The sequence below is a fragment of the Sturnus vulgaris genome, chromosome 6 (genome assembly GCF_052056855.1).
Source record: "Sturnus vulgaris isolate bStuVul1 chromosome 6, bStuVul1.hap1, whole genome shotgun sequence".
NCBI lineage: Eukaryota > Metazoa > Chordata > Aves > Passeriformes > Sturnidae > Sturnus > Sturnus vulgaris.
In genome coordinates, this window is record NC_142248.1 from 33,222,563 (window position 1) to 33,247,509 (window position 24,947).

Genomic DNA, 24,947 nt, shown 5'->3' on the forward strand with positions numbered 1-24,947 from the left:
CATTAGTTCACTTATCAGTGCTTGGACACCTCACCTGAGATTGCTGTAATTCAAGTCAGGAGCTTGTATGTAATCAGGATTTGAATGATCTTCAAGAATACAGGAAGTAGTAAAACTTTCTAAACTTTATGTCTGAAAATACTGACTGATCCTGCCTTCAGTTCTGTCCGTACAGGAGCAAACATTAAACACCTAAGACGAGTGCAATTAAGCTGTTTAAGTTTTCCTTCCAACAGCAAGTTTGCAGGGTTGATATCTTTGACATAAACTACAGAAACAGTCATTCAAGTTTACAGCCTCATTAACATATACAGACACTTCCTAACAAGTCTAAATATTTGCTCCTCTCAACAAGGATCTCTCTGTCGTTTACACCCAAAAAATGGATTACAGAAAGCAGATAAGCATTAGAAATATCAAGACCAGTTATACATACTTGATAAAATTAACACGCTTCAACAATAATGCACCATACAACTAAATCTCTTGCATGGCATTTCAAATAGATGCATTATTGACAACTTACAGATGGAAAACAAATTCCATTTCTAAAGGAATTGTCAGCCACTGACAGCTGACAATAAGCATCCCTACACTGCAAAATTGCTAAAACTAGTTCTGATAAGGTCATATATTCTACAGTGAGGACAGTATTACATACCTTGTGCAAGCATGTTAAACTCCAAGAACAGAGCTATGTGATAAAGCTCCATAGCTTCTTCAGCCCTAGTCATGTTTAGTTTTCCTGCTACAAGAGCCTGAACTTCACTTAAACTGCCCACTGAAGGACTGGAGTGCAAAACGGAGAGGTCCACCACATCTGTGTACATGCAGTTCAAAATGACCTTAGCGTATTTTTTTGGTATGATAGATTCATCCAGTATTATTCTAGTTGGAGTCCGTAGAGTTCGGTCTGTGATTTCTTCACCAGTTCGTATCCTCCTCTGCAGCAAGTGACGGAAAAAGGGAGATCGTGATGAAATGATTGCTTTGTGAGCTCTGAGCTCTTCATCTAGACAGTTCTGACTTCCACCAAAAGTTTCAACTAAGTCAGAGTTGGATGAAAAGCTAAGAACCACATCATAGTAGCACATATAATCAAACAGTGCACGCATGTCAACATCTAAGGAATTTGGTGTTCCAAATTCCTCACTAAGCTGCACAAGAATATCAACGTTTTGGAATCTCGAATCCTCCATTCCAAACTCGCCCGTATAAAGGTAGTGTAACAAAGCAGAAAACATAGGCATATCTATGCCAGCTGTGTTAATATCCATTATTATTTCTGCCCCATACTCTGGTGAGGAAGAAAGCAGTGTCTTAAAAAATGGACATCTTGCCGCCAATATCGCACGATGCACAGGAAAACAAGTTTCTTGAAATATTAAGTCTACATCAGTACAATATTTGTATTGATAAAGTTCAGCCATGTCCTTTTGTAGTGTCCTGGCTTCTGGTCTTGCCAAATTAGCTTGTAGGTAAAGTTCCTTTAAGGCTGACGTTCCTTCGTATTCTTCTACTAAAGCATTAACATCTCTGACATCCCAGCCCGAGAGCAGCTCACGCATCTGCTTGGCATGGTCGGCAGATCGGCTCGATTTCCGACGCTTAATGAATTTCTTTTTGAGGGTGGCAAGGCCAGAGGTTTTCTTTTTCTTGTCTTGAGGTTTCTCGTGGCCATGGTCAAGGCTATACAGCTTTGATTCACAGCCAAAACCTTGATGAGAGTAGGATGATGTCCCTAAAGGCAAAAAGGAAAAATGAACACATTTATTCTTTAAATTTAAAAAGAAGGTCCATAACACCCAAATACTCCATCAACGATTCTGCAAGTTACACGGTTTTTTCCTTCTTCTCACATCAGATAATTTGATAACTGAAAACGTGACTGAAGCCTTTTCTGGCCATAAGAACAAAGCCTTTTATTTGCATCTACAAAGTGTACAGTTTGCTGGGTTTCAGTGTGTTTTGGTTTGGTTTTTTAATTTGTTTTGTTTGGTTGGGTTTTTTTAAAAATATATTCCATTTTAAGAACAAAGCAGTGCCAGTTGATGTAGCTCTATAGCACACGGTAGTCTTATCTAAGCAGGAAGAGAATACTGCAGTTGAAACATTAAAAGTGTAATTGTATTAACTTTTTCTAAGCTTAATATCTCAGTGAAATACTAACACCCCCCCTTCAAAGTGTTTTCAAATTCTGTTCTAACATTAAGCGTCATTAAAACAATAGACGGTTATAGTCACAAAAAAAAAAAAAAAAAAGAGAACACAGTACCGAAACACTCAGGGATTCTTTTCAGAGCAAATTTAGCAAGAAAAGTAAAAATCCTGTCATCTGAATATCAAGTAATGCCAAATACATAAAATGTGCTCCTTTCCAAAGAACTACAATTACTAATTTGTGCATACACACCATCAGAAAGAATATGGGAATATGGAGAATGAAGTTTTACTGTATTAATAGAGACTTCCTTTGAACACAGCATTATACAATTTAAGTATATATATAATTATTTTTCTTCTCAAAAATAATTTATAGGGAAATTATACTATGAACTAATAATGATAGCAATTCAGTGAGAATAAAAGGAATTAGAATCTGCATTTCTACAAGTAATGGAAAAACCAAATATTTTAGAAAAAAAGAGGAGTTAAAAAAAACCATAGCTTTAATGTGAGTGTCATGCTTAAGGGTTATTTTCTAAAGTAAGTTTATTTACAGGGCTTTCACTCTAAGCCAGATTGTGAAGAACCTCAGACATGACAAGAAAAGAGAAAAGGAAGTACACAAATCTAATTTCCACTTGTGGACCAAAGAAGAACAAGAAGAAAATATTTGCAAATGCTACACAGATCAATAACAATCACAGATTCTTCTGAAATAACATTTGTTTGTTTTCTGTCAGGAATAGTTCATGTTTCTATTAGTACACTTGTGGAGATTTACTACTTGTTGACTTTTTTTTAATCTTCCAAAGCCCATCCTAGAACCAGAGCTTTTGGGGCTTTTCACAACTTGTTCTATCACTGAAATCTCACAGCTGCACCTCTTTCAGGCAGATTCACTGTGATGCTGTTTCAACAGCAATGTTATGTGCCAGTCTGACAAAACACAGGGCATTTAGTTGCCATGTGATTTCAAGTATTTCTTGAACTTTGAAAGAGAAATGAGTAATTCAAAGCTGTATCTGAGACTAAGACAGCTGTAGCAATCTAAAGGTTCTATAATTTTTTAATTGTTTAAGTCTCAATAACCAAGTAAACTTACACAGTGCCTTTTATGTCAAACTAATTAAAACTCCCACAAATCACGCAATGCAGAGGTTTTATGATTCTTCTATTAATAAAAACCTTGAGAAGGAACTTTGCTTTATTTGAGGAAAGACATATAACCATTTTATCCAAGTTTAAAATTAGCTTGATCAGGTAACATGTTATTAATCATACTGAAATTTGAAGAACTGAAAAGAATATCAATTTAAGTGAAAATAACAGGAGTAACTCAAGACAACTTCAGTAAAGAGGTTGTGCTGCAAAATCCACCATAAAAATACCTTCTACATGATATACTAGCTATGACTAGAGAGTCAGCCTCCTGCTGATGAAGACAAGTGTAGAGTCTCTGCTTCATTTAAAGAGGTACATTTCACAATAAAAGTATAATTACACTTTGGTCACTCTATAATGACAGATTCTGTTTCCAGAGAACATGCCAGCTCATTTCTATTTGAAGTACGTTGGATTCTAATGGCAAATTTGAGTGCAGAACATTCTCTGACATTCCGCTAAAGAAAAACTAGGACAGTGCAAGTCTCAATTTCTTTCTTCCCTAAAGGCTGCTGTGAGGTATTACTTGCACATGAATCACCACAAAATGCTAAAATGCCATTCAAACCTTTGTGTACCCTGAGCTACTTACAAGATTTAACTTTGGACACACTGCAAACAGTGCTATTAACCCTTACAAACAGATAAAGCACTGCTACAAAAGCACCATCACACAGTGGCTTTTTGTAAAAAATAGAGATGCACAATCATAGCCTCTCTGGGTTCACAACAGCTGGTGGGTCCATATCCCTCAAAGAAAGAATCTGGAAGAGAACACTTTTGGGCTGCCTGTATTCCTTCATAAGGCAGCAGCATTAAAAGTAGGAAAGAAATAAATTATTCCTCAGCACGATACTAAAAGGCACCAATTTATTAAATGCCGTTCAAAAGCAATTGCTACTTCATGGCCCTAGACCATACCCAGCTTGGGACAGACAAATATTTACAGAAACAGATGACTGCCAATAGGAGCTGCTTGGGAACTTGACAATGAAAAATGGGATCTGTTTAGTCCTTTGCATGCCCACACATTTGAATATCTAATTATAGAGTTCTATTTTAAAAAGCAAACATCTTGAACAGATGTACCACCCTAGGAAATGGTGTAAAATTCTCCTCCTGAATGCTGCAGACAAAACAGCAAGAAGATGACTAGTTAAGCTTTTGCTAAAACAAATGTATTATTTTCCAGTAAGCACATTACACAATTTTTACTGATTTATCTCCTTTTCATAAACTATAAGCAAACTAGAATGAAGTCAACTAACAAGAGGAGCTCACGTTATGAAACTACCCTGCTTTGCTGTATCACTTGTCAGACTTCAGCATTAATCCTACATTTAGCATGAAACATGGTGAAGTGTTTTAATGGTAGAGCAGCATGTCTAAAACCCACAGGCCTAATTCCAGTTTCCAGGAATAAGGCAACTAATATATAATGCAGTTATTATAACTCTATTTCCCAGTTCTGCTTTAGGGCAGTAAATAGATCTAATTCCTTCTACATAACAAAGCCCCCAAAATACAATAAACAGACACCCCCCCGCCCCCAACAGATTAATTAAACTCCACAACACCTAAACTCAAAACATGTAAAAGCTGATACAACATTAAAACATTATTATTCTGGCAAGTGACAAAAACCTCAGCTATTAATTTTAGGATACACCTATTTTCTACTGAGACAGCTACAAAAATCAATCATATGAACAAAAATCAAAATGAGAAAGAGCCAAATGCCACGAAGTGGGAAGAAGGGATGTATCCATATGATGATAGCACACTCATGGAACCCCATAATATCAGGATATTTCAGCAAGAATTTTGCCCAAAACACTCATCTGCCGTCCCTAAGGTGAGACAAACACATGCTTTTAGGCGTTCCTCAAAAAGAGTCTCAGCCACAATTTCCAATAGGTAATAGGGGTCAGTAAATTTACTGTGACATACTACATAATGGGTTCCTATTTTGAGTTTAATAATGAAGAGCATCAACTAAACCTTCCACATACCATGTAGAAAATTTCTTGAGAATATAATGAAGCCTTTGGAAATCTCTTCAAATCTGCTCAAAAGGTGTTCCAGCCTGCAAATCTGCCTGTTTCAAGGCCTCTAAGGGTTTCTCTTCACTCAATATAGTGGCAGATTAAAAAACAACGAGACACATAAAAAAAATATTTTAGCCACATTTTAGAAAGCATACATGCAGACTGGAGCAAATCTTTTACTAGTTAGCAATGATACACTGAAAATAGATAAACCCTCAAGGGGAACTTTACAGCACAGATATCCATGATGTTAGGACTAAAAGTTCTTCCTTGACATAATGTGACAGCACATACATCCTTAAATGTAACAGTTTGTGGTCTGTCCTCAAATGAGGCCTCAGAGCAAGGAATGCCATGAAAGCTGAGAAAAAAGAGAAAATTTACAAAGTAAGTCTATTTTTCCTTTGCTAAGGATATCACTCTGCTTTCAGTGGTGATTAAAAAGAAAAGTAACACTGAATATCAATAACTACTTATGCAGTGTTGCAAGCTGAGGCATAAAGAAGAAAAGCATTTATAAACTATTGATGTTATTTACTGCTAAGATCATTCTTCAGGCTGTCAGGGTTGGAGTTTCTTTCCTCAGAGACTGCCTTCTTTCAGATTCATAACATAGCTGTTTATTATTTATAGTGTGACAGTACTTAGATCTACAGTGAAGTCTCTTTGTACTAGACTGAAAAACACAAAAAGGTAATGCCTGCCCCAGTTATGACTAGGATGAGAACATACTTTCTTAAGGGCACTTCAACATATGTCTCCAGCTAAGCAAGGTCCTGGCTTGCAAATAATACTGTTAGGACAGTAAGTACCCCCATTCCCCATTTACAGAACAGGAAAAGAAAGAGAAGCTGTCTTCAAGCCTGTTTGTTACTTTAACAGGTTTATTACCAGAGATAACCCTTCTAGGAGTAAGGAGGTCATTCACTTGGACACAATGTCAATACTACAATGAATATTGATGATCAAGGGTTTTACATGCTTTGACACAGTTTGAGAGAAATTCTGAGGAGGAGCAGAAAACAGTGCGAGTATTAACAGAAAGCAACTGCTCTTGAACTGGGAAAACTAGAATGCATGGTTTAATTACAAAAAACTCCACTTATTTTATTTAAATAACCTGGCAACTGTTTACTGGCAAAAGGCAGATCAAGTCATTGCATACACAGGCCAAACAGATGGACAGTACCGAATTTCATGCACGATTGAGCTTGAATGGATTCAAACTGGTGACCTAGAAAACAGAAGCTCTCCATAACATTTCTGCAAGCAAATCGAATCCAGTGCATATCATTTATGTAAGTGACAAGATAACTGAAAAAAGTTACCTATGAATGTCTGTTGTGCCTGTGAATTTCCCCCTACCCTTGGGGAACACGAGTGAGGGTAGTTAGATGCATTAGCACCCATTTTCTTCAGTCACTCAGGCATTCCGCCTGCTGGCTCTTCAATGTATAATCCCATAATCCTTTATAAATCTTCAATCCCAGGTCCAGCGTTCTGTTCCTCCATTTCTGAAGAACAAAAACAGCAATAAGGTATTTCATTATTTGTCACTAAATGTTAAGTGATTTAGATAAAATAAACTCAGCTTCCAGCACACAGTTATTTTCATAAAACAAGACCTCAAATACTTTTAAGATAGCCTTTCATTTGAATGATTAAACTAGGATCAGAAATAGTTCTTTTCCCCACAATAACCTGTCATTTTCCAAACCATTCACAAATCATATGATAAACTGCAACATGGAACAGGATGGCTATCAAACTTTGAGCTAAGAAATTTTACAGGAGAACTTGGTCTAGACTAGGTATTCTCCTTTCACTATACCAAGAAAGACTTTTCATGCATGTTTATACCATTCCTACATAGTTAAAAAATCCCAAACTGAATTATGATTGAGAAAGCTAAATAAGCCAGTCCTATTGGATATTATACCACCATCACTGATTTCAGCTGCATTTTTATTCATAACATTTACATAGTTCTCATTCAGTACTGCTTTTCAAATTTAGACTTGAAAAGACCTAGAAGTACATCTAAAATAGTAAAAATAAGGCATTTAAGGATTCATTAAATGCTTTTTTTGGCATTTGAAAACATCTTAGAAATCAATTCTGAGGTAATTTGAACAAGGATTCATTGCTAATGTACAACAGAGGTGTTCTAATTTATTCCAATATTTGCAGTTAAAATATTAATACTGAAAAATGAAATTTTTCACATGAAGAACTGCTACTGTCAACTGAACACTTGTGTCGCCTTCCAAAATAGAAGCATGAAGATAATGAGTGACACAAAGGTAAAGTCTATATGAAGAATGATTTAGAGTCCCTTGAATACTGTGAACACAAATAGATTTGCTATATGCTTATGAATTTTTTTATTTTCTTGGTAGTCTCTGGCATGTTAAATTGGCCAAGGAAGTGACATGCAAGTGCGTGTTTCAAGGAAACATGGAGTGCAGATCCTGGGGAGCAGGAAGGAAGGAAGGAAGGCCAGGAAGGAAGGAAAAGGCTGCAGATTGCTGTAGGCACAGAGGTGAGGGGAAAAAGTGCTCCAGGATTTGAGGGCTGGGTACATGAGAAGGAAGAGTAGGGAATGATTTGAAAACCTGGCTATATAGACATGGTCATCAGGCAGAATTGCTGCTCAGGTATGTGCACATCCCAGGGTGGTCTCACACAGCTGCAGCCTGCTGAGAACTTCTGGAATTCTGCTAGGGCAGGAGACAACTATAAAACCACCACAGCAGCTTTCAAGCCAACTTGAGCCAACCTACAGGCTTGTAGATGAGAAAAGGGAGCTCCCATGCCCATTCCAGGTCATCTCAACTGCATACAATCCTAAACTTGTCTTCACACAGATTCAGCTTGCTACACACCAGGAAACAAAGATAAAATACCCTCCTACATGAACAGAAGCCGGCTCGGGATGAAGACAGAACCCACACAAAACAGGCAACACCACACCAGAGAACACCAGCAAAGCTTCTCAGCAAACACAAGCTGTTGGATCAGTTCAGTCTGAATCCATATGGTGCCGATCTCTACTTCATTTCTGAAAAACTTCACTGACTTAAGAAAAAATACTTGGAAAAGAAATTCATTAAAACAGTGACACTTCCAAGTGATTTCTGTATGCACCAAGAATATGTTGCTTCAATGAGGTGTAAATTTCTAGATGGAATTAGTTACACCCAGGACAAACTTTATGAAGATAAAAGTCACCTTTCAGTTTAAATGCTAACTTGCTCATAGGTCAAAGCTAGCAGCCTGAGTAGATATCCCAACAATTTCCCTTTTCTCACCCAAAATTAGACTTGTTTCATTTGGACTGGAGTCCTGGAATAATGCCATTGTTACTCCACTTTTCTGCATTCAGCTGCAGTGTGATAACTTGTCTATTAGACGTCTGCTAATAGTTTTCAGTTCTTCCTGACACAGGAAAGAGCTCAGGAGCTAAGTAAAAGAGGGAAAGAAAAAAAAAAGTGTTGGGCTCTTATTTCTTTTTTATAAGTAAGCACTCAATATTTAGAATCAAGTCCCAGGTTTGAAGTTAATACCTTCCACCTCGTTCCACTTGGCAATAAATACGTGCCAAAAGATAGAAGGAAAGCAATCAAGGAATATTCGCAACTGTTCAATACCATTAGCAGTCAATGCTTCAATTTGCAAACTAGGATTTAAATAAACTGAAAAAGTAACATCATAAAAGATTCCTAAAATACACAATAGATAAAGTTATTTTATTTGGAGGCTTACCACAATAACATTGTTACACATTAAGCCCAAGTGAGTATCCTGCAGAACAAATTCACTCACTAAATTTAGAATACATAACTTCCATGCACTGCTAAGTCACGTGTGCAGGCTGATTATTTAAGAGTATTATTTTGCATCTTGAATTCAAACATTTTGTAGTTCATAAAACGTATTGGACCTCATGGCTCAAAACCAATCATAACTTTGGTTCTACTACTGTCCTTAACCTCATGTATCAACTGAAAGTACATTTATTTTATTTTTTAATGTGGCACTAAATTTTACAAGCTAATATTATATAACCCATGTTGCATTTCCCAAAAGCTTTAGCTAGCACCAGTGATCAACTCTATCCTGGAGAAAGCCCTGCCTTCCTCTCTTCATTCTCATAACCACTTTTACTAACTTGTTTGTTCAGTGTCAACTATATTGTGAACCAGCTAAACTGACTCGCATTACAGCCAACTTAAACAAAAAGTTGAAACAATATTAGTCACCCAATTTGTTTGTTACAGCATCCCATGAATACTTGCACTACTGCATCTTTTGACAGCAAAGTGCATTGAACCACTCACGGATTTAGATGCCTTTTTTTGTTTGGTTTGTGTTGCTGTTGTCCACTTCAGTCTCTGTACTAAACATAGCCTAACAGAACAGCAGTTAGTCCAGCATATAACTAGTTGAGTCTAGTCAATACAACTCAGCTACCACAAAAATGCCAAGTCAAGAATGCAGCTTCTCCACAGTGAAAGGCACTTGTAAAAGGAGAGGAACATACAAATGAAGAAGAAATTCCAAACCACTAACAGGTAGATCTTTAGTTGCAAAAGAAAGCTTCAGCTTATCTGAAGATATTTTTAACTGCATTTTAGCCTCGTAATACAGCCACGGAATTTTGTTCTAAAAACTACCATCAGGTGAACTTATTCTTTCTTTTTTATTAAAAGCCTGCATGCACCCCCGTAAACATCACCAAAATGAAACTAAATTCAACATCTGCTGACCAACTGCCCCAGTTGTTGAGACTCAGTAGAGTTGTTGAGAGCAGTGACACACGCACAGATGTGTTATGAATGTTGACACATACACAGGAGAAGAGTTAAACCATGTTACAGCTTGTTTAAAAAAAGTCTGTACTGCAGAAAAAGTACATGGAGTGTGTTATGTGAAATGAGGAAGTTAATAGAAACCAAAACTACCACCACAAATCCTACAAAACAGCACAAAAGTGACTTTCAGATTATACTGATACACAGAATAAAATTTAAAATAAGCATAAGTCTGGTTAAAGGTTTCAGTACCTGAAATAACAATTGTCACACTGAACCTAAAATCCTAAGAACCTAGATTACATTCATCTGAGGTATCTGGGCTGACAGCCAGGTATTCCTGGCCTGGGAATTCTGATTTACCAAAAACTCTCCGTACAGAATGGACTTTGGTTAACTAAGTGACACTTTGTTTATATCATCACTCAATATAAACATTTAATAAAAATTCCTGTAAATTACTGGGATCCAATTAATAAAAAGGACAAGGTAGGGAGTGCTACAACAGGTTTTACAACCATTTGATTTTTCCCCAGTAAAATTTTAAGAACTTTTTATTTATTTTGGAGTTGCTGCCATAGGATTATGCAACAGCATAATACTAAAATCAAAGTAGGAAATTATATCAGGTACATGCACATACCTGTACCAACATGGTATTTCAGGTTTTCATTTTACCTAACATGTTTTAAATTTACTATGAGTAAATGACAACCCAGGCATCACAAAAATAACTCATTCATGTTTGCTTAGATTTTTATCCAGACCAAAAATGCTATGCTACTTTGCCCCAACAGCTCATTTCAAGTAACAAGCACAACCTTAGTGCAAGATGAGAAGACAAGATCCAGCAATAAAAAGCATCAACCCCAGTAAGGAAACACATCAACTAAATTTCAGCAAGGATAAACTTATTTCCATAAAAGTTAGGTAGATCGATAACTAAAACAGAAAGAATTCGTGCAAATGCTATCATGCCCTAAGTACATCTCACCAGCTTGCCTTAACATCCTGAACCTGCCTCCAGCAAAACAATGGTCTGGTGACCAGCAGAGAGCCCTGAGCTATTAAAAAGTGATTCAGGAACAATCCCATCCTCAGAAGAACAGAAGGAAGTTCCCATCCACTGAGAAGTTTCCAGAGTCAGCCCTGGCCATGCTGGTTGTTATGCAGTACACTGCAGGAATTACAAGTCAACACCATCCAAAGGCACAAGCTCTTAAAAATGAAGACAAGGTTGGTTGTGGCTGGAGTTCCAACTGCTTGTTCAGATGTGCATGGAGTTCCTACCTCACTTTTCTTACTGTGCTAGTGGAAGGTGCTTCTCCAAGTAAGAGGAGTTTACAGGAACTGAGTGCTACCTGTCCTGACCTTCCTCTTTTTTCCATGGATGAGACACTCAGAGGTACTGGCACACTCTCCGATTTTGTAGAGGTAAAGTCTCCAATCTCAGGCGTGTACACACTAAAGAATTGAATGCATATGGGACAGCGTACCTGAAAGAAATGGTGTAACTGGCAAGTAGTTTTCTGTTCAAATGAAACAACTGAAATTTGAAGGCTCAGTTGATTATGCCTGACACACAGGCAAATCCATGCAAAGCCTATTTTGACTCTTTCTTATAATCCAGTCAAGCAATCAACCTTTATTCAAAACTAACTGGATGATACAATAATAAGATGCAATTGAAACAGCTGAAAGGTTGTGGTTTAGATCAGTTCTGTATAAAAATAAGAAATGGATAGCATTCTTTATGACATGGGCTAATGAATCTGTGTTATTTCATTATTCACTGCATTGGAAAGAAAGAAAGGAAAACCCAATATGTGAAACACCAGAACTTAAGCCACATCAGCAGTTACCAGCTCAAGAGGGCAAGAAAAAGCAGCTATAACTAGATTACGAAAGTGACTGCATTACTCAGTGCTTTGCTGAGAATCCTGCATTACAGCTACCACAAAGAACCCTTTCTTATAGTTAAGCATGAAATTTCCAGCATTTTCTTTTCCATGAAGTAGTATGCTTCTCTGTCACGATGTTCTTTCAAAATGGAGGTGATAAAAACACCACAGTAGTCCTAGTTTTTTTTTTATTTATAGACTTGTTGAGAATCACTGGACTTTCAGTGGGGAAAACCCACCAACAAACAACCTGTACTGATTTTCAACGTTTTCTGTGAGGAATCAGTGTGAAAGTTAAAAGAACTATGCTCAAATAGAGCACACAGGTGTGTAGTCTTGAAGATATACACACTTCAGATATGGAAAACACTGAGCAGCATTTCAACAATTGAAAAAAACCCACAGAACTTATAGGAAGAAAACCTGTTTTCGGTGTTATCTTTGAAAATAATGCTCACAGTAGTATTTCTGATGATCAGCAAAGTAATTTCAAGTACGATATGAATATGTCACATCACAGAAGTAAATAAATGTCATTAACAGGGACTGACAGGTCAAATCACGAAGAGCAATGTGGAGGAAGGGGACATCAACATATTTATATTCCTCTAAACACAAAAAATTCAAGCAGCTAAAAGATTCAAACACACAAAGCACACAGAGACTAAATGAATTACAGCAGTAAAATCCTGCATGGAATAGGCTGTTCCTCCCAAGCAACTTAAATGTCTTCATATACTGGCAAATAAATTTTCATCTCTCTACATCAGTGATTCTTCCAGTTGGTTGCAAAAACACACTAATTTACCAAAAGTCTATTCTGATTGATAACATTCATATGAAAGGCTTAACTAATGTTCCTGAAGATGAATTCAAAACACTTCTTTCAGTCAAATGAACAAGAGCTCATTTATGGCCCTCTAGGACTCTCTTGAAGTGAAATGACAGCATATATATATTCTTCAATGACTCTCCACTTTTTCACAAGTTAACTTGAAAGGAACATTATCTGATTTAGATAAAAAACATAATTAAATCTACTTTATAAGAAAATCAGAGAAATCCTATCCACCAAATCTTTATCAATATCACTAAACAGAGTAATTAAGTATGAACATACCCATTTACAGGAAAATGAGGATAATTCATTTTAGCCAATCTAGAAAAATTGCAGCATAGTCTGACGTACTATGATAAATTTTGAGCAGTCTAAATGTGTTTCAGAAGCCTCTTCTGAGCAGAAATTACCCACTTTTTAAAAAAGAATATTCTTTGGTTTAGATCTATAAACACGTCGGTTAAGACAGAAAAAGGAAGTTCCAAATTACATGAAAAGTACCTCAGAAAAAGGAACAAATTTTTTTTTTTAAAGTAGTCTGGTTTTTTTCTTTCTGTCTAGACTTTGTCTTGTCAGGCAGTGGCCTAACTCATGGAGATTTCAGCTACATTCAGCTTCAGATACTGAGGTCAAATACTGGTCTGGTAAGACCACTGCCCTCCTTAGTGCCTCTCCAGATAATGACTGTCCATTATTGCAGCAATATCCATGGTCACCTGCTCCTTCCTCTCCGCCTGGAAAAGGTAGAAGTAATAACCTTCCACATGAAGCTCTACCACCTTTATACAGCCTATTTCATGGGCTTCTTATCCCTGTACCCTTTATCTGTCAACAGGATTGCTGCTTCTTCTGGAATAGGGCAAGCAGTCTTTCATCTCTGCAGTCTTCTACCCCCGTGGAATTTTATTCTCCTTAGTCTGAGAGTGCCCCCAAAGATCTCTGCCTCACTAAGAAAGGGAATTCCTCCTCTTGATCAAGCTGTGATTCAACCACAACACAAAATCCTGTTTTCAATTAGTTAATCTACTAAGACGGGAAAATCTTGGCTCAAACCCCAATCATATGGAAGATCTATACACCCTACAGTTTTCCTTGTACTGGAGTAATTTTCCCTTTTTATCCAGGCCCAGTTATTTCACACAAAGCCATTTACTCTGAATGAGGACGTGGGAGCTTCCTGTACACAACAGTGCTTGTAAATTCAGTGCACAGTTACATTCACACTTCCTCTCACAACATGCTGCCTCTCAAAGTGCATTAGAATCACTAACAGGACAATCCCAGACACTGTGCTCTGTACCTATATAAGTAGGCAAGCAGCACTCCATCCTATCTAATGACTTACTATTTTCAACTCATCTTCAAAAAAACAACCTTTTGATTACTCACTTTAGTTCCCTTACTAACTTCCACAGCCTGAGTCATCTCTGTTGATGACATTGCTTGAGGTTTTCACAACAATAGCTGCAACATCAAAGCAGATTAAAAAGTCTTGGACCCACATACTGATCAGCCTTCCCATAGGGGTGGCCTCTTTTAATAGATCAGATGAAAAAGTACTTCTATCTTAATTTGGCTGCAATGAACTCTTCATCCTGCCAGCCAGTCTTTGTATCAGTAACAACATCTTGTGGTATTTCTGTTGCTTGGAACATCATTCCTCATGACTTCAGTGTTTCCATACAGTGCTCTTCCTTTATACTCAAGCTTCCAAGATGCTTGGTAACAATACACAGCTGATCTATTTCCACTGAAACCCCTGCATGTGGCTAAAACATGCTATTACCAGTATTGCCATATATCCAAAACAATCTTCTCTACACTTTAGGCCTTAATACATCACCATTCCTTTTTTTTTCCCTGTACACCATTCTCTCTGTGGGTCCTTTTGTCATCACACAACAGCAATTTCACCCATTCAGCCTCTTCTCTTTGATAAAACAATTTTGAAGTATTGGCTGCTAGCATCATTTCTTACACATTTAACACTAATGGGTACATCTATATACAATACAAAAACTGGAAGGGGGAACATGAAAAGAACATGGTAAAGAACTCAAAAGGCAATCTAATCCAGTCATTTCATGAGACATAAGGAATTTTATTAAAGAACTGATTTTCCTCATCGAAGACAGCATTAAGTCACAGCCATAAAATGGACTCATTACAACTACAGTTTGAATACTTTCGACAGCAAGCCACAAGCCACGACAAGTCTTGCATCCAACAAAACCACAGTTACAATCTGGATTCAAAATGCATTATTTGGTGTATACAAACCCAAGCTGGTTCACCAACACTGGTTCCACGCACATTTTCTCAGCACCAGTGCTCACCACAGCTACCACCAGCATCTCCCCAAAGCTGCCCTATCATGTCAGCAACTAAACATAGGTATTCTCTTCTGTGACTCTTTTCTTCTCCTCCGTGTAGTTAGCTCCCTGCACCAGTTTTCCAAATGGCTCAAGGAACCCAGATGATGCCATGTCCTCTGAAAGGGAGAAGCTAACTGTGCATGCAGGACTTGCTGCCTATCAGCTCTTCACAGGTACATCAGGGTGATCTGATACTACCACTAAGGTCAAACTAACAGGGAACTGTACTGTTGCCTCACACTCCATCCTGCCAAGGGGTTTTCTTGCTTCCTCTCACACTACATACAGAGATTATATGGTCACAAACCAAGTTATTTCAAATGTCTGATCCATCACCCCACTGCTGGAGAGTGGCAGATAACACACAGGAAGAGGGAACTCCAGCACATTTGTCTGACAGGCAGCTAAAACTGGAACAAGATCTCAAAGCTCTCAACATGAAGAGAGCAGACTATTCCTATTAGGCTGCCTCACAACCCCACACAACTACACCCTTGCAGTCATCCTTTCTGCGCTCTCTGAGTGACTCTTCAAGTCACTCTGGCCTGGCACCAATGCTGACACATCTTCCCCTTGTCTCCTCATATTCAAAGCCACTACAAGTCTATTCTGTTCGCTGCTGCAGGAAGCAATACAAAATCAAATTGTAAAATTGACTGTACACGGTATTTATACAACAGCTGATTTATTTGAGACCATGTAAACTGGTTATGCACTGCTGCCTCCCTGAGCAAAGGTGAAATTCCTGGTCAAACCCATAGAACATTTTCCTTGTATTTAGAGGTTTTTTAAGACAAACCTCCCACAACTAGCACAATGATCTTACATCTGTTCTTATAAATCAATTATATCTGTATATACTAAGATTTTAACAGTTACTTAGAAACTTACACGTCTGAAAGATATCTCTTGTGGTTGGACTCTTCTGTGTGGTTAATTTAAATTCATTAACTTCAGCAGAAAATTTTAAAAGCCACACTGATTTCACCAACTAACGTTAATATCATGACATCTGATGCCAATAAATCTTTCTATGCTGTATACTTCAAAGATTTCAGCCATTTTGAAGATAGCAGTCAAATACATTAATATTGCAATTCTTCTCCTCAGAAGTTACACCAGTAACTTCAGTTTCAGTAGCTACCTTTATTAATACCTACATTTAGATTCCATAAAAGTGCAGCAAGAACTAAATGTGTACAAACTTTAAGGAATGTCCTGCCCAAAACTACAGGAATTCATTTCATAAAATATACTTTCTCAATGATAAAAGGAATCAATTAAGGAAGGAAAGGCTTAGTCAGAAAACCAGACTAGTACTTAGCCTACAATTAAGTTGGAGCTTTGTTTACATTTTCCCCTTGGCAAGAAAAGGAAGTTATGTCTTCCACATTTCCTGTAACAAGCTCTCTCTGCACTTCCAAAGCATTTTTTTGTTCTGTAACATGAATATGCAAGTTTTATAGAACAGTCAAAAAGAGCATCACACATGTTGACATAACGTTTTTTCTGAAAACAGAGAAACCAATCATGTACACATTTAATTTAATTAATTCTGCAACATCTACACATAACTCATGAACACAGACTTTTAAAGGTTGCAGAGTTAGAAAAGCTTAATTTTTTTGTGTAACTATTTGCTAAGGCAAATCTGCCCTCTGAGTAGACTGTTGATATGCCTTAACTCTTCCTTCTCTCCCCAAAGATTTAAAGCTTTTCAGATGTCCCAGAATACTAAAAAATAAACAGATTTTTCAAAGAAATCCAACAAAACTTTTAGAAGAAAAGCAAAAGTCTGTTGCATTGCAGTAATTACAGGAGTTACTCCATTAAAGAAACCCATTGCTCCTAATGTAATTTTAGACCAAATTTTTTCATCTTTCTCTCTCATGCACAACTGTCCTTGATACCACAATTCCTTCACATTCAAAGGGCAAAATGCAGAAACTTTGCTAGCCTGTGCTCTACTTCTCAAACCTCCTTTGATTCTTCCATTATTTGAAAATTCATTAATATATAAATAAAAAGACAATACTACCACCAAAAAAAAAATCTCCCTCCCCTCTACCTACATGATCATTCCCACTCAACTCTCCTTTCATGTTCAATGAACAGAATAGCTTTTAGCTAGATCAGTTCTCAGATTAAAAAAAAAAATAAAAGGTTCATTTCAATAAGGAAATACATTAATCTTGTATATGAGGAAAAAAGGGCAAGGTTCCCTTTCCTTCCAAACATAAAACAAGGAAGAAACTCCAGATCCACAAGATATTTAAATAAAAGCACCCTAATTACTGTTGAAGATTGCTAGTGCCTAATACAATTGAGCTTTGATGCAGCTAACACTCAGTCACAAAATATGGCAATTTTCCAATTTAATTCTCCAGTAAAAATAAGTTGGTAACTAAAAACAGAATGAAAGAAGAAGTGAAGAAGGAGAATGGACAGTAGGTGCCCAATGTAGTGGTGGGGAAATACCAAGATCGGCACAAGTCTATTAATCCAAAGGGGAAGCTTTGAGCCAAGAATTAAGTGAGAAATTATGCAGTAACAAAATTACCTCAGATGTTCTCAGCAGAGAAATTCAAATGTCTTGAGAAACTTAGAACAAGACACAACAAATTTTATTTTACTTGCAGTGGAAAAGCCCTGAGTAGTATGAACAGCTATTTTAGAAAGTTTGTAATAAGACTGTACTTCTGATTAACATCATTTTCAGAAGACATGTAATTTAAGCTTTAAAACCAACTTCAAGTAGTAACGGCCCCAGTTATAACATCAAAGACTGTGGTCAAATGCAGTTAAAGACAAGCAGCTTTGATGCTGTGCAGAAATACATATAGGAGACACTTTACCAGAGGTTACCAGGTCTTCAGATCTGTGCCTAGAACTACAAAATACAATTAGATAGGTCTTATACTGTATGTTAACCTTACTGTGTTAGAAGGGTATTTTGGCATTTCAAGTCCAAATACACTTTTCCAGGAGTGCTTAACGGAGGAATAAACCCTACAGAGATTTTAATGACCTAAATAATGTACGTTTTAATGTATCTTAAAGAAAGGATACATCAAATTATTCTCTTCAATATTATCTTTGGCTGTACAAAAAACCCTCTAAAAACCAAAACAATTTGCCAAGCTAGAATTTGAGAATTTAAAGCAGTAAACACAGATTCTTATCCAAAATTTAGGTAAGCTAATCACTCATGAAAATAAACTGCAGAGAAGGTGGAGATACTTGATAGATTAGGAGTGTGGGGAGGCTCACAAGGACACTGAGTAGCTCCTAATCCTGTCACATACATTCCTTCGTAGAAATTATGGCGCTTACATCCAGCTCACCAGTAACTGTTGCCTCTCAGTATCAACACAGCTTAGATTACTCCTCATTCAGTACCAAGGCCACCACTGCACTGAGTAACACAAAGCTTCCCATCTCCAGTGTGCATCCTGTCAACTCAGCATTCTTACACTTTGCTTATTGTGGTATAATAAAAAAACAATTTCAAAGACTTCCTAGAAGTACCTCATTATAGACTGCAAACATATTTTCAACTTAAAATGACAGTATAAGCAATTTCATGTATTTCAGAGAGCAGCAGTCACTATCAGAATGACTGTAAAGAAATCCATGAACCTACAATCTTCTATACCTGCATTCTAGACATTTAATACACATTTCATTTCATCTCTCAAAATATCTGAAATTGAGATGGCCAGTATAGGATGAGGTACAAGACATCAGCCTTTAATATATTCACATGCATCGTTAGTATGGAATTATCAGGGTTTTTAAAATGGGTAATACAAAATTCCACTGTGTACATGCCTACACTCCTTCCTTCTTCAAGATGAAATCTTCTGGTCATTCAGTTAAGTATCATAAGGAGCTTTAGAGGTAGTTAGCCATTTATGTATTTTAAGAAATACATCTGGGTACATGAGAAAAACTTCTAAATACCCTCACATGTAAAAAGAACTTCAGCACAACCTCATCCTATACACTGCAGAATTTAAGTGGATAAGCACTACAATTATCACAGCAGCAGGGCGGCTTTAAATATGACATCTTTCTAGACAAAGTCAAAAATTAACCAAATCCACAGCAAACCCAGTTCTAACAGTCAAAGAACCACCTTTCCCCCACCTTTACATCAAGAATCATCATTTGAAAAAAGCTAATGGAGAAGATCAAAACAGATCAAAGAACAAGGGAGCACCAGTCCACAAAAATACTGTCTTGTTGCATTCTGATTGTATCTGTTAGGTTAGAATGCTTTTAATCAGCTCTCAAGCAGCATTTCCAATATTGGGGTCAGGAGAAAAAAGTGCATGAAAAGAAACTTTTGTCACTCATATTGATTATTTTTAAAGTGCTTAAAATAACCTACCCATTTGCAGAAGTGTTTTATATTCTTCATTGCAGTACAGAGATCTGAAATAGCAGATGACAAGCAACGCAGCACTTCAATTTCTCACTAATGCAACGTGATCTACTTGGTCATCAAAAATACCTCAATTTTCATATAAATAGGTATAAAGTTTTACTCACGTTGGATGCCTTCACAAGACATTGGTATTCTTGCTCTTTGTATACGAAACCTTGATTAAAATCTCAGCAGTAGACTATGAGAACAATCTTCTCTCACCCAAACTGCAATTTAAAATACACTGGCAAGCACACACAGATACATTTTGCAGCTCTACTGATCCCACAGAGCTTCTGCAAGTTCTGGGTCACAAAATAATAAGCCCAACTAAAGAACCAAGCAGCAGTCGCTTATTACATTATTGTTTCCATCAACTCCTTCGAGTTTAGCCATTGTTACCACCAGCAGAATGGTAAAATGTCCTAATAGTTATCCTGAGACTAGGTTTCCAAATCCTGATCTTGGACAAGGTTTCCAAATTAGAGCAATCTTGCATATCATTAACTAGCTTGATCTCCGTCCAAAGCACTTCCCACTATATAATGTCAAAGATCAGAAGTGATGAAAAAAAAGAGATTAATCTTAAAAGCTACAAGTTACCATAAAGAAATGATCCTGTAAGAAAGAGAGTATAAATAAAAAGGCTCTTTAACAATATGGAGAATCACAATGACTGCAGAACTAGAAAGATATTCTTTAAAAGAGATTTTAAAAAATTAAATTCTACCCTTTACTGTTTACTACAGTGGGTTGGAAACAGTATGATAGGAAAGAAGAGCAAGGAAGAATACAAAAAAATCCAGTCTTTTTAATACAGGAAGAACTGAACATACAGTGGTGTTTGAGTGCCATAAAAAATATACAGTATGAATGATCACTGAATTCAGACAAAATCTGAGGACAAAGATCACAAAGGATTTAGAAAATGATCAGTCAGTTATACAGGTAACAGCTCACACTTGAATGCCAACTTTGAAAAACAAAATAAGATCACTTAGAAGATACTTCTGAAACATAAAACTGATTTAAGAAGATGCTGCCCAAAACACTATACTTCCACACTTAGTACTGAAAGTTTTTTCTTAATCTGTTTTGACTGCTGTTAAAATTTTTCTTGCATGTTTTAGTACTCGAAAATCTAAATAGCCAGTTTAAACCCACTGATGATAGAAATTCCCCAACAGGCTGGACATGTTTGCAAGGCCACCAGCAGTTAAAGTTCACGTTCAGTAGTGATTGGTGTAAGCTTGCACAACACCTGCACACAATGGAGGAAACAAACCAGATTTAAATTTAACTAAGTACATAGTTAGGTATGTACTTGAATCCAACACATCAAACAACACAGCTCCACCCCGATCCCCTTTACCTCCCTGGCCTCACCTCTACACTGTGCTAGCAAACTCACTTTCCACAGCAATGTGCTGACCCAGATGAAGGATCTGACATGAAGCTATTTTGTGCTTTAGTGGTTTATTTTTCATACAGATCAATTTCCTGAATGTTTCCGAGTGAAGCCATGTAAACAGCCCTACCAACACAGCTGAGGGGACAGTGCAGGAAGTAAGGAAAAGCAGAAGTGGACTGAAAGTGTTTAAACCACCAATTTTGTCGTTAAGCATCTACCAAGAACTTCACAGGGATCTTTATTATTGTGGGTTCCCTCTGCCAGTGGGATAGGGAACAGGATCAGAAGGCAAAGAAAAAACAATGCAGTAAAATTCATGGGTTGAGATAACTACAGTTTAATAATTGAAATAAACCAAAATATAATAATCATATTATAATAACAATTTACATCTCCTAGCGTCCATTCATTATATAGAAAGTATTATTACTGATGGTATCCTTCTTGGGAGACCTGCAGGAGACTGGATGGGTGTAAAATGCAAGACTAGAATCAAATGTGCCATCTGCAGTCCCTTCTTATAGTTCAGTCATACTGGTAAGCCAACATAGGAAAGAGCATTCTAAAAATTCACAACAGCTTCTATCCAAAGATTTAAGGATACTCACAAGACTTATCCTTCAAAGAACCTGGGAAATGAAACAAAACAATAGCTCGATGACTCACTGGAAGCTCATCTAACACATCTGAACTAGGATCCCTGGTCCCCACTGAATGTACAATAAAGTTGTGTATCAGGTTTCCAGACTAGTGTGAGAAAATGGGAAAAGCCATTCTGGTAACAGAAATCAAAAGTCATGTAAATATGTTAAGAAAAAGCAAACAAAAAGAAATTTAGAGTTAATATTAAAACTTGCAGCTCTCTGTCAAGATTTGCTGTAAGAGCAGATTCTCATCAGTTTCATTAGGAATACAGTTTTTTCTTCTTAAGTGCAATCATCTCACAGTTTCCTTATAGATCTATTTATTGATTAATGCAAACTACACATAGTCCATCAAATGTTCGTAGGATGTTTTCATTCATCTTACAGTTTGCCTCTGAAAGGCAGCCAGCCAACTATCTCAGTCACCACAGTGTACCCAAGACATAGAATAAACTCTCCTTTTCTTGCATGTGATCTGGTATATCAAGAGCAAACAAGCATCAGGGTGGCAGAGGAGCAAGCAGGATTAGTGTCCCACCTCCTCCTACGGCCACGTGCAGGACCCCAAGACACCACTCCACCAAAGCAGCTTGCTAACAGGACAGAAGACATTGTCCCAGTCTAAAATTCATCCCCAACAAACCTTGAGATTGTCATCAGTGACAATCTGTAAACCTGACACTACGTATACAGCAACTTGAAATGTCGCTTTCAAAATGAAGACTCAGTATTTTGTTGTTAATTCATCAAGCTCTGGCAGTTTCACTGAATTAAATTTAAAAAGCTGTCTGCAAAGGCAGCACATTCTACTCCAGTTTTAACAGTGAGCAACATAGCTTCACAACACAAAGTTTGGAGCTTCTCAGACAAGCTTGAAAACTAAGGGGGGAAAAAAATTAGAAATCACTACCACAAATCCATGCAATTCTTTCCGGAGAGCTCATAAAAGTAACCCTATTCTTTCATGTATGAGTCTTCGCCAATCAGCCCATGCCAGCTATAAGCAGTGTACCACCACTTTATCTATGACTCAGCAAGCGAATCTGGACATATGAAGAGAATTCACTTACTAATGTAAGAGGTAAGGATTTTTTAAATGGCAAGAATTACAACAATGCCACAGTAAATGAACTTGTGACCGTGCCCCTTGTATGTTTAAGCATGCAAACTAGATTAGAATGTCAAACCCATTTATACATTGGCTAAAGTTTGAAAGCAAGTAAAACAATGCTTAGTGCAGCTGAGCTGAAATACAAAGGATTCAACAGCTGTTTTCATCTCCAATGAACAAAAACAAACACTGGCTGTACATCTGACACAAAACACTGAGCTCCATTTCCAAGATTACCTGTGTGCAGCCCAACTATGCAAGTCTGACTTTAGAGCTGGATACAAACCAGTGAGCAATTAACAGCTTTGTGTTGTAACTTAAGACACAAGCTTGGTTTACTGAGACATTCATCACATGTTCACATATAAGCACGAACAGATAGTACTGTTTACAGGACATTAACTGACACAGAAAGGTAGCAAGTTCTTAAATGGCTCAATAATGCTTTGGTCCATCAACTGAGACTAGTTATCTAGTTGATAAATTATTCCAAAAAGGGAGAAAACATCACAATCCATAATTTCTCAGGACATTATCTTCATACAGATATTCTACGTAATAAGTACACAGACCTTGCCTTGTAAACATCACGGTCCACAGAATCTCTGTATTACTAACAGACTTCTGTTCCACATCCTCATAAATAACATCTACAGCATTATTTTTGTTACATTGGTAGCAGACTCTTAGCCAACAAGGGGTGGAGAAAAAAGTATTTTCACTGAATTCTTAAGCAAAAGGTTCAAATGGAGAAGGATCTAAGAAGTAATTCCCCCACACACCACCCTGTGTTAAGGATACTAATACAGAACTAGGATGAAACATTTGAAACAATAAAGGAGAAGCTTAGAAGACTCATCCTCTTCCCTAAGATCTTTCAGACAAAGAGGATAAAGCTTTACCTCCTCAAGCTTTTCAGTATCTCAACACAAGTTACAAGGTTTAAAAAATTTTTATTTGAGCCTCTATTTTCTCCGTTTCTAAATGAAAACAGAGCATGCAATATGTTGTAAAACCTGAGGTGATCAAATCCCAATGGTGTATCTGCCAAACACTTTAAATTTGTTATTATATTACACTGGTTTGAAGCAAAGCCTCAAGCGATGCCACACCGCCTAAGGTAAATTCTCACACAAACTATCATTGCATCAACACGTATTTTATTATCCTACTATCGTATTTTATGTTAGTACTCGACATGTGTGTCATCTTTCACCCAACGGCCTCAAATGGGATGGCGGGGAAGAGCAAGTAGAAACACGAACCAACAGAAAAGCACTTATTCCTCTGGCAGCAGGAATATTCCAGAGGCACGAGCGAACACATCACCTACAAAGGTCTCCAAGTTTCTCCAGGAACACCGCGGTAACACTTGTACAGAGAGGAGCGGGACAAAACCCCACGAACCCCGGGGCAGCAGCAATCTCCAGGCCAGGGCCCGGGACGGGCTGAGCGGCACCGGCGGGAGCCCCGCAGCCGCGGCGGGCGAGCGCGGCCGCTCTCGCACCGGCCGGCACGGGCGGAGCTCCGCGGCTGCGGGAGCACGAGCCCCGCACCAGCTCCTGCGGGAGACTTCAAGCATCTCTCCAGCTCCGCGGGGAGCTGCGCCGGGGCAGAAGGGAGAGGAGGAAGAGGAGAAGAGAGGGAAGGAGTGGCGAGGCAGGACTCGAGAGCGCGGACAGGCACAGCCGAGGCCGCTGCCGCCGCTCCGGACCGCAGACCCTGCGGGCCGGGAACAGCACGGGAACCAAGGCTCCTTCCCGCGGCGGGGCCCCACGGAGCTGCGGGCCGCCAGCGGCGCGGCGGGACAAGCTGCCCGGAGCCGGCCCGGCGGGGCGCGCACCGAACCCCGCCGTGGGGGCGTCGGCGGTCTTGCCCCCTCCCCTCCGCCGTCGTAACACCAAGCCCGCGTCCCCCTCCCAGCCTGGCTTCCCGCGGTGCCTCACCTCGGGCAGCCGCTCGCCGCCGCCATCCTCCCGCTCAGCGCCGCCCGCTCCCGCCCGGCCCCGCTCCGGCCGCCGCCATTTTGCTCCCGAGCCCCAGGCTCGG

At 38.2% G+C, this 24,947-nt stretch overlaps 1 protein-coding gene across 3 annotated transcripts in view; it reads right to left on the minus strand.

Annotated features, from left to right (window-relative positions):
- BTBD7 (BTB domain containing 7) overlaps window positions 1-24,947 on the minus strand; it is a 50,863-nt gene extending 25,916 nt beyond the window's left edge. For 2 of the 3 annotated variants that reach the window (XM_014884488.2, XM_014884490.2), the window contains exons 1-3: window positions 24,845-24,947; window positions 6,704-6,889; window positions 662-1,741 (exon numbers count right to left, since the gene is read on the minus strand). In XM_014884488.2, the coding sequence (XP_014739974.1) occupies window positions 662-1,741; window positions 6,704-6,785 (1,162 nt within the window). In that variant the 5' untranslated portion in view covers window positions 6,786-6,889; window positions 24,845-24,947. Of the gene's footprint in view, window positions 1-661; window positions 1,742-6,703; window positions 6,890-8,686; window positions 8,800-24,844 lie in introns of those variants that run through there. The other variant, XM_088166164.1, reaches the window with a different exon arrangement.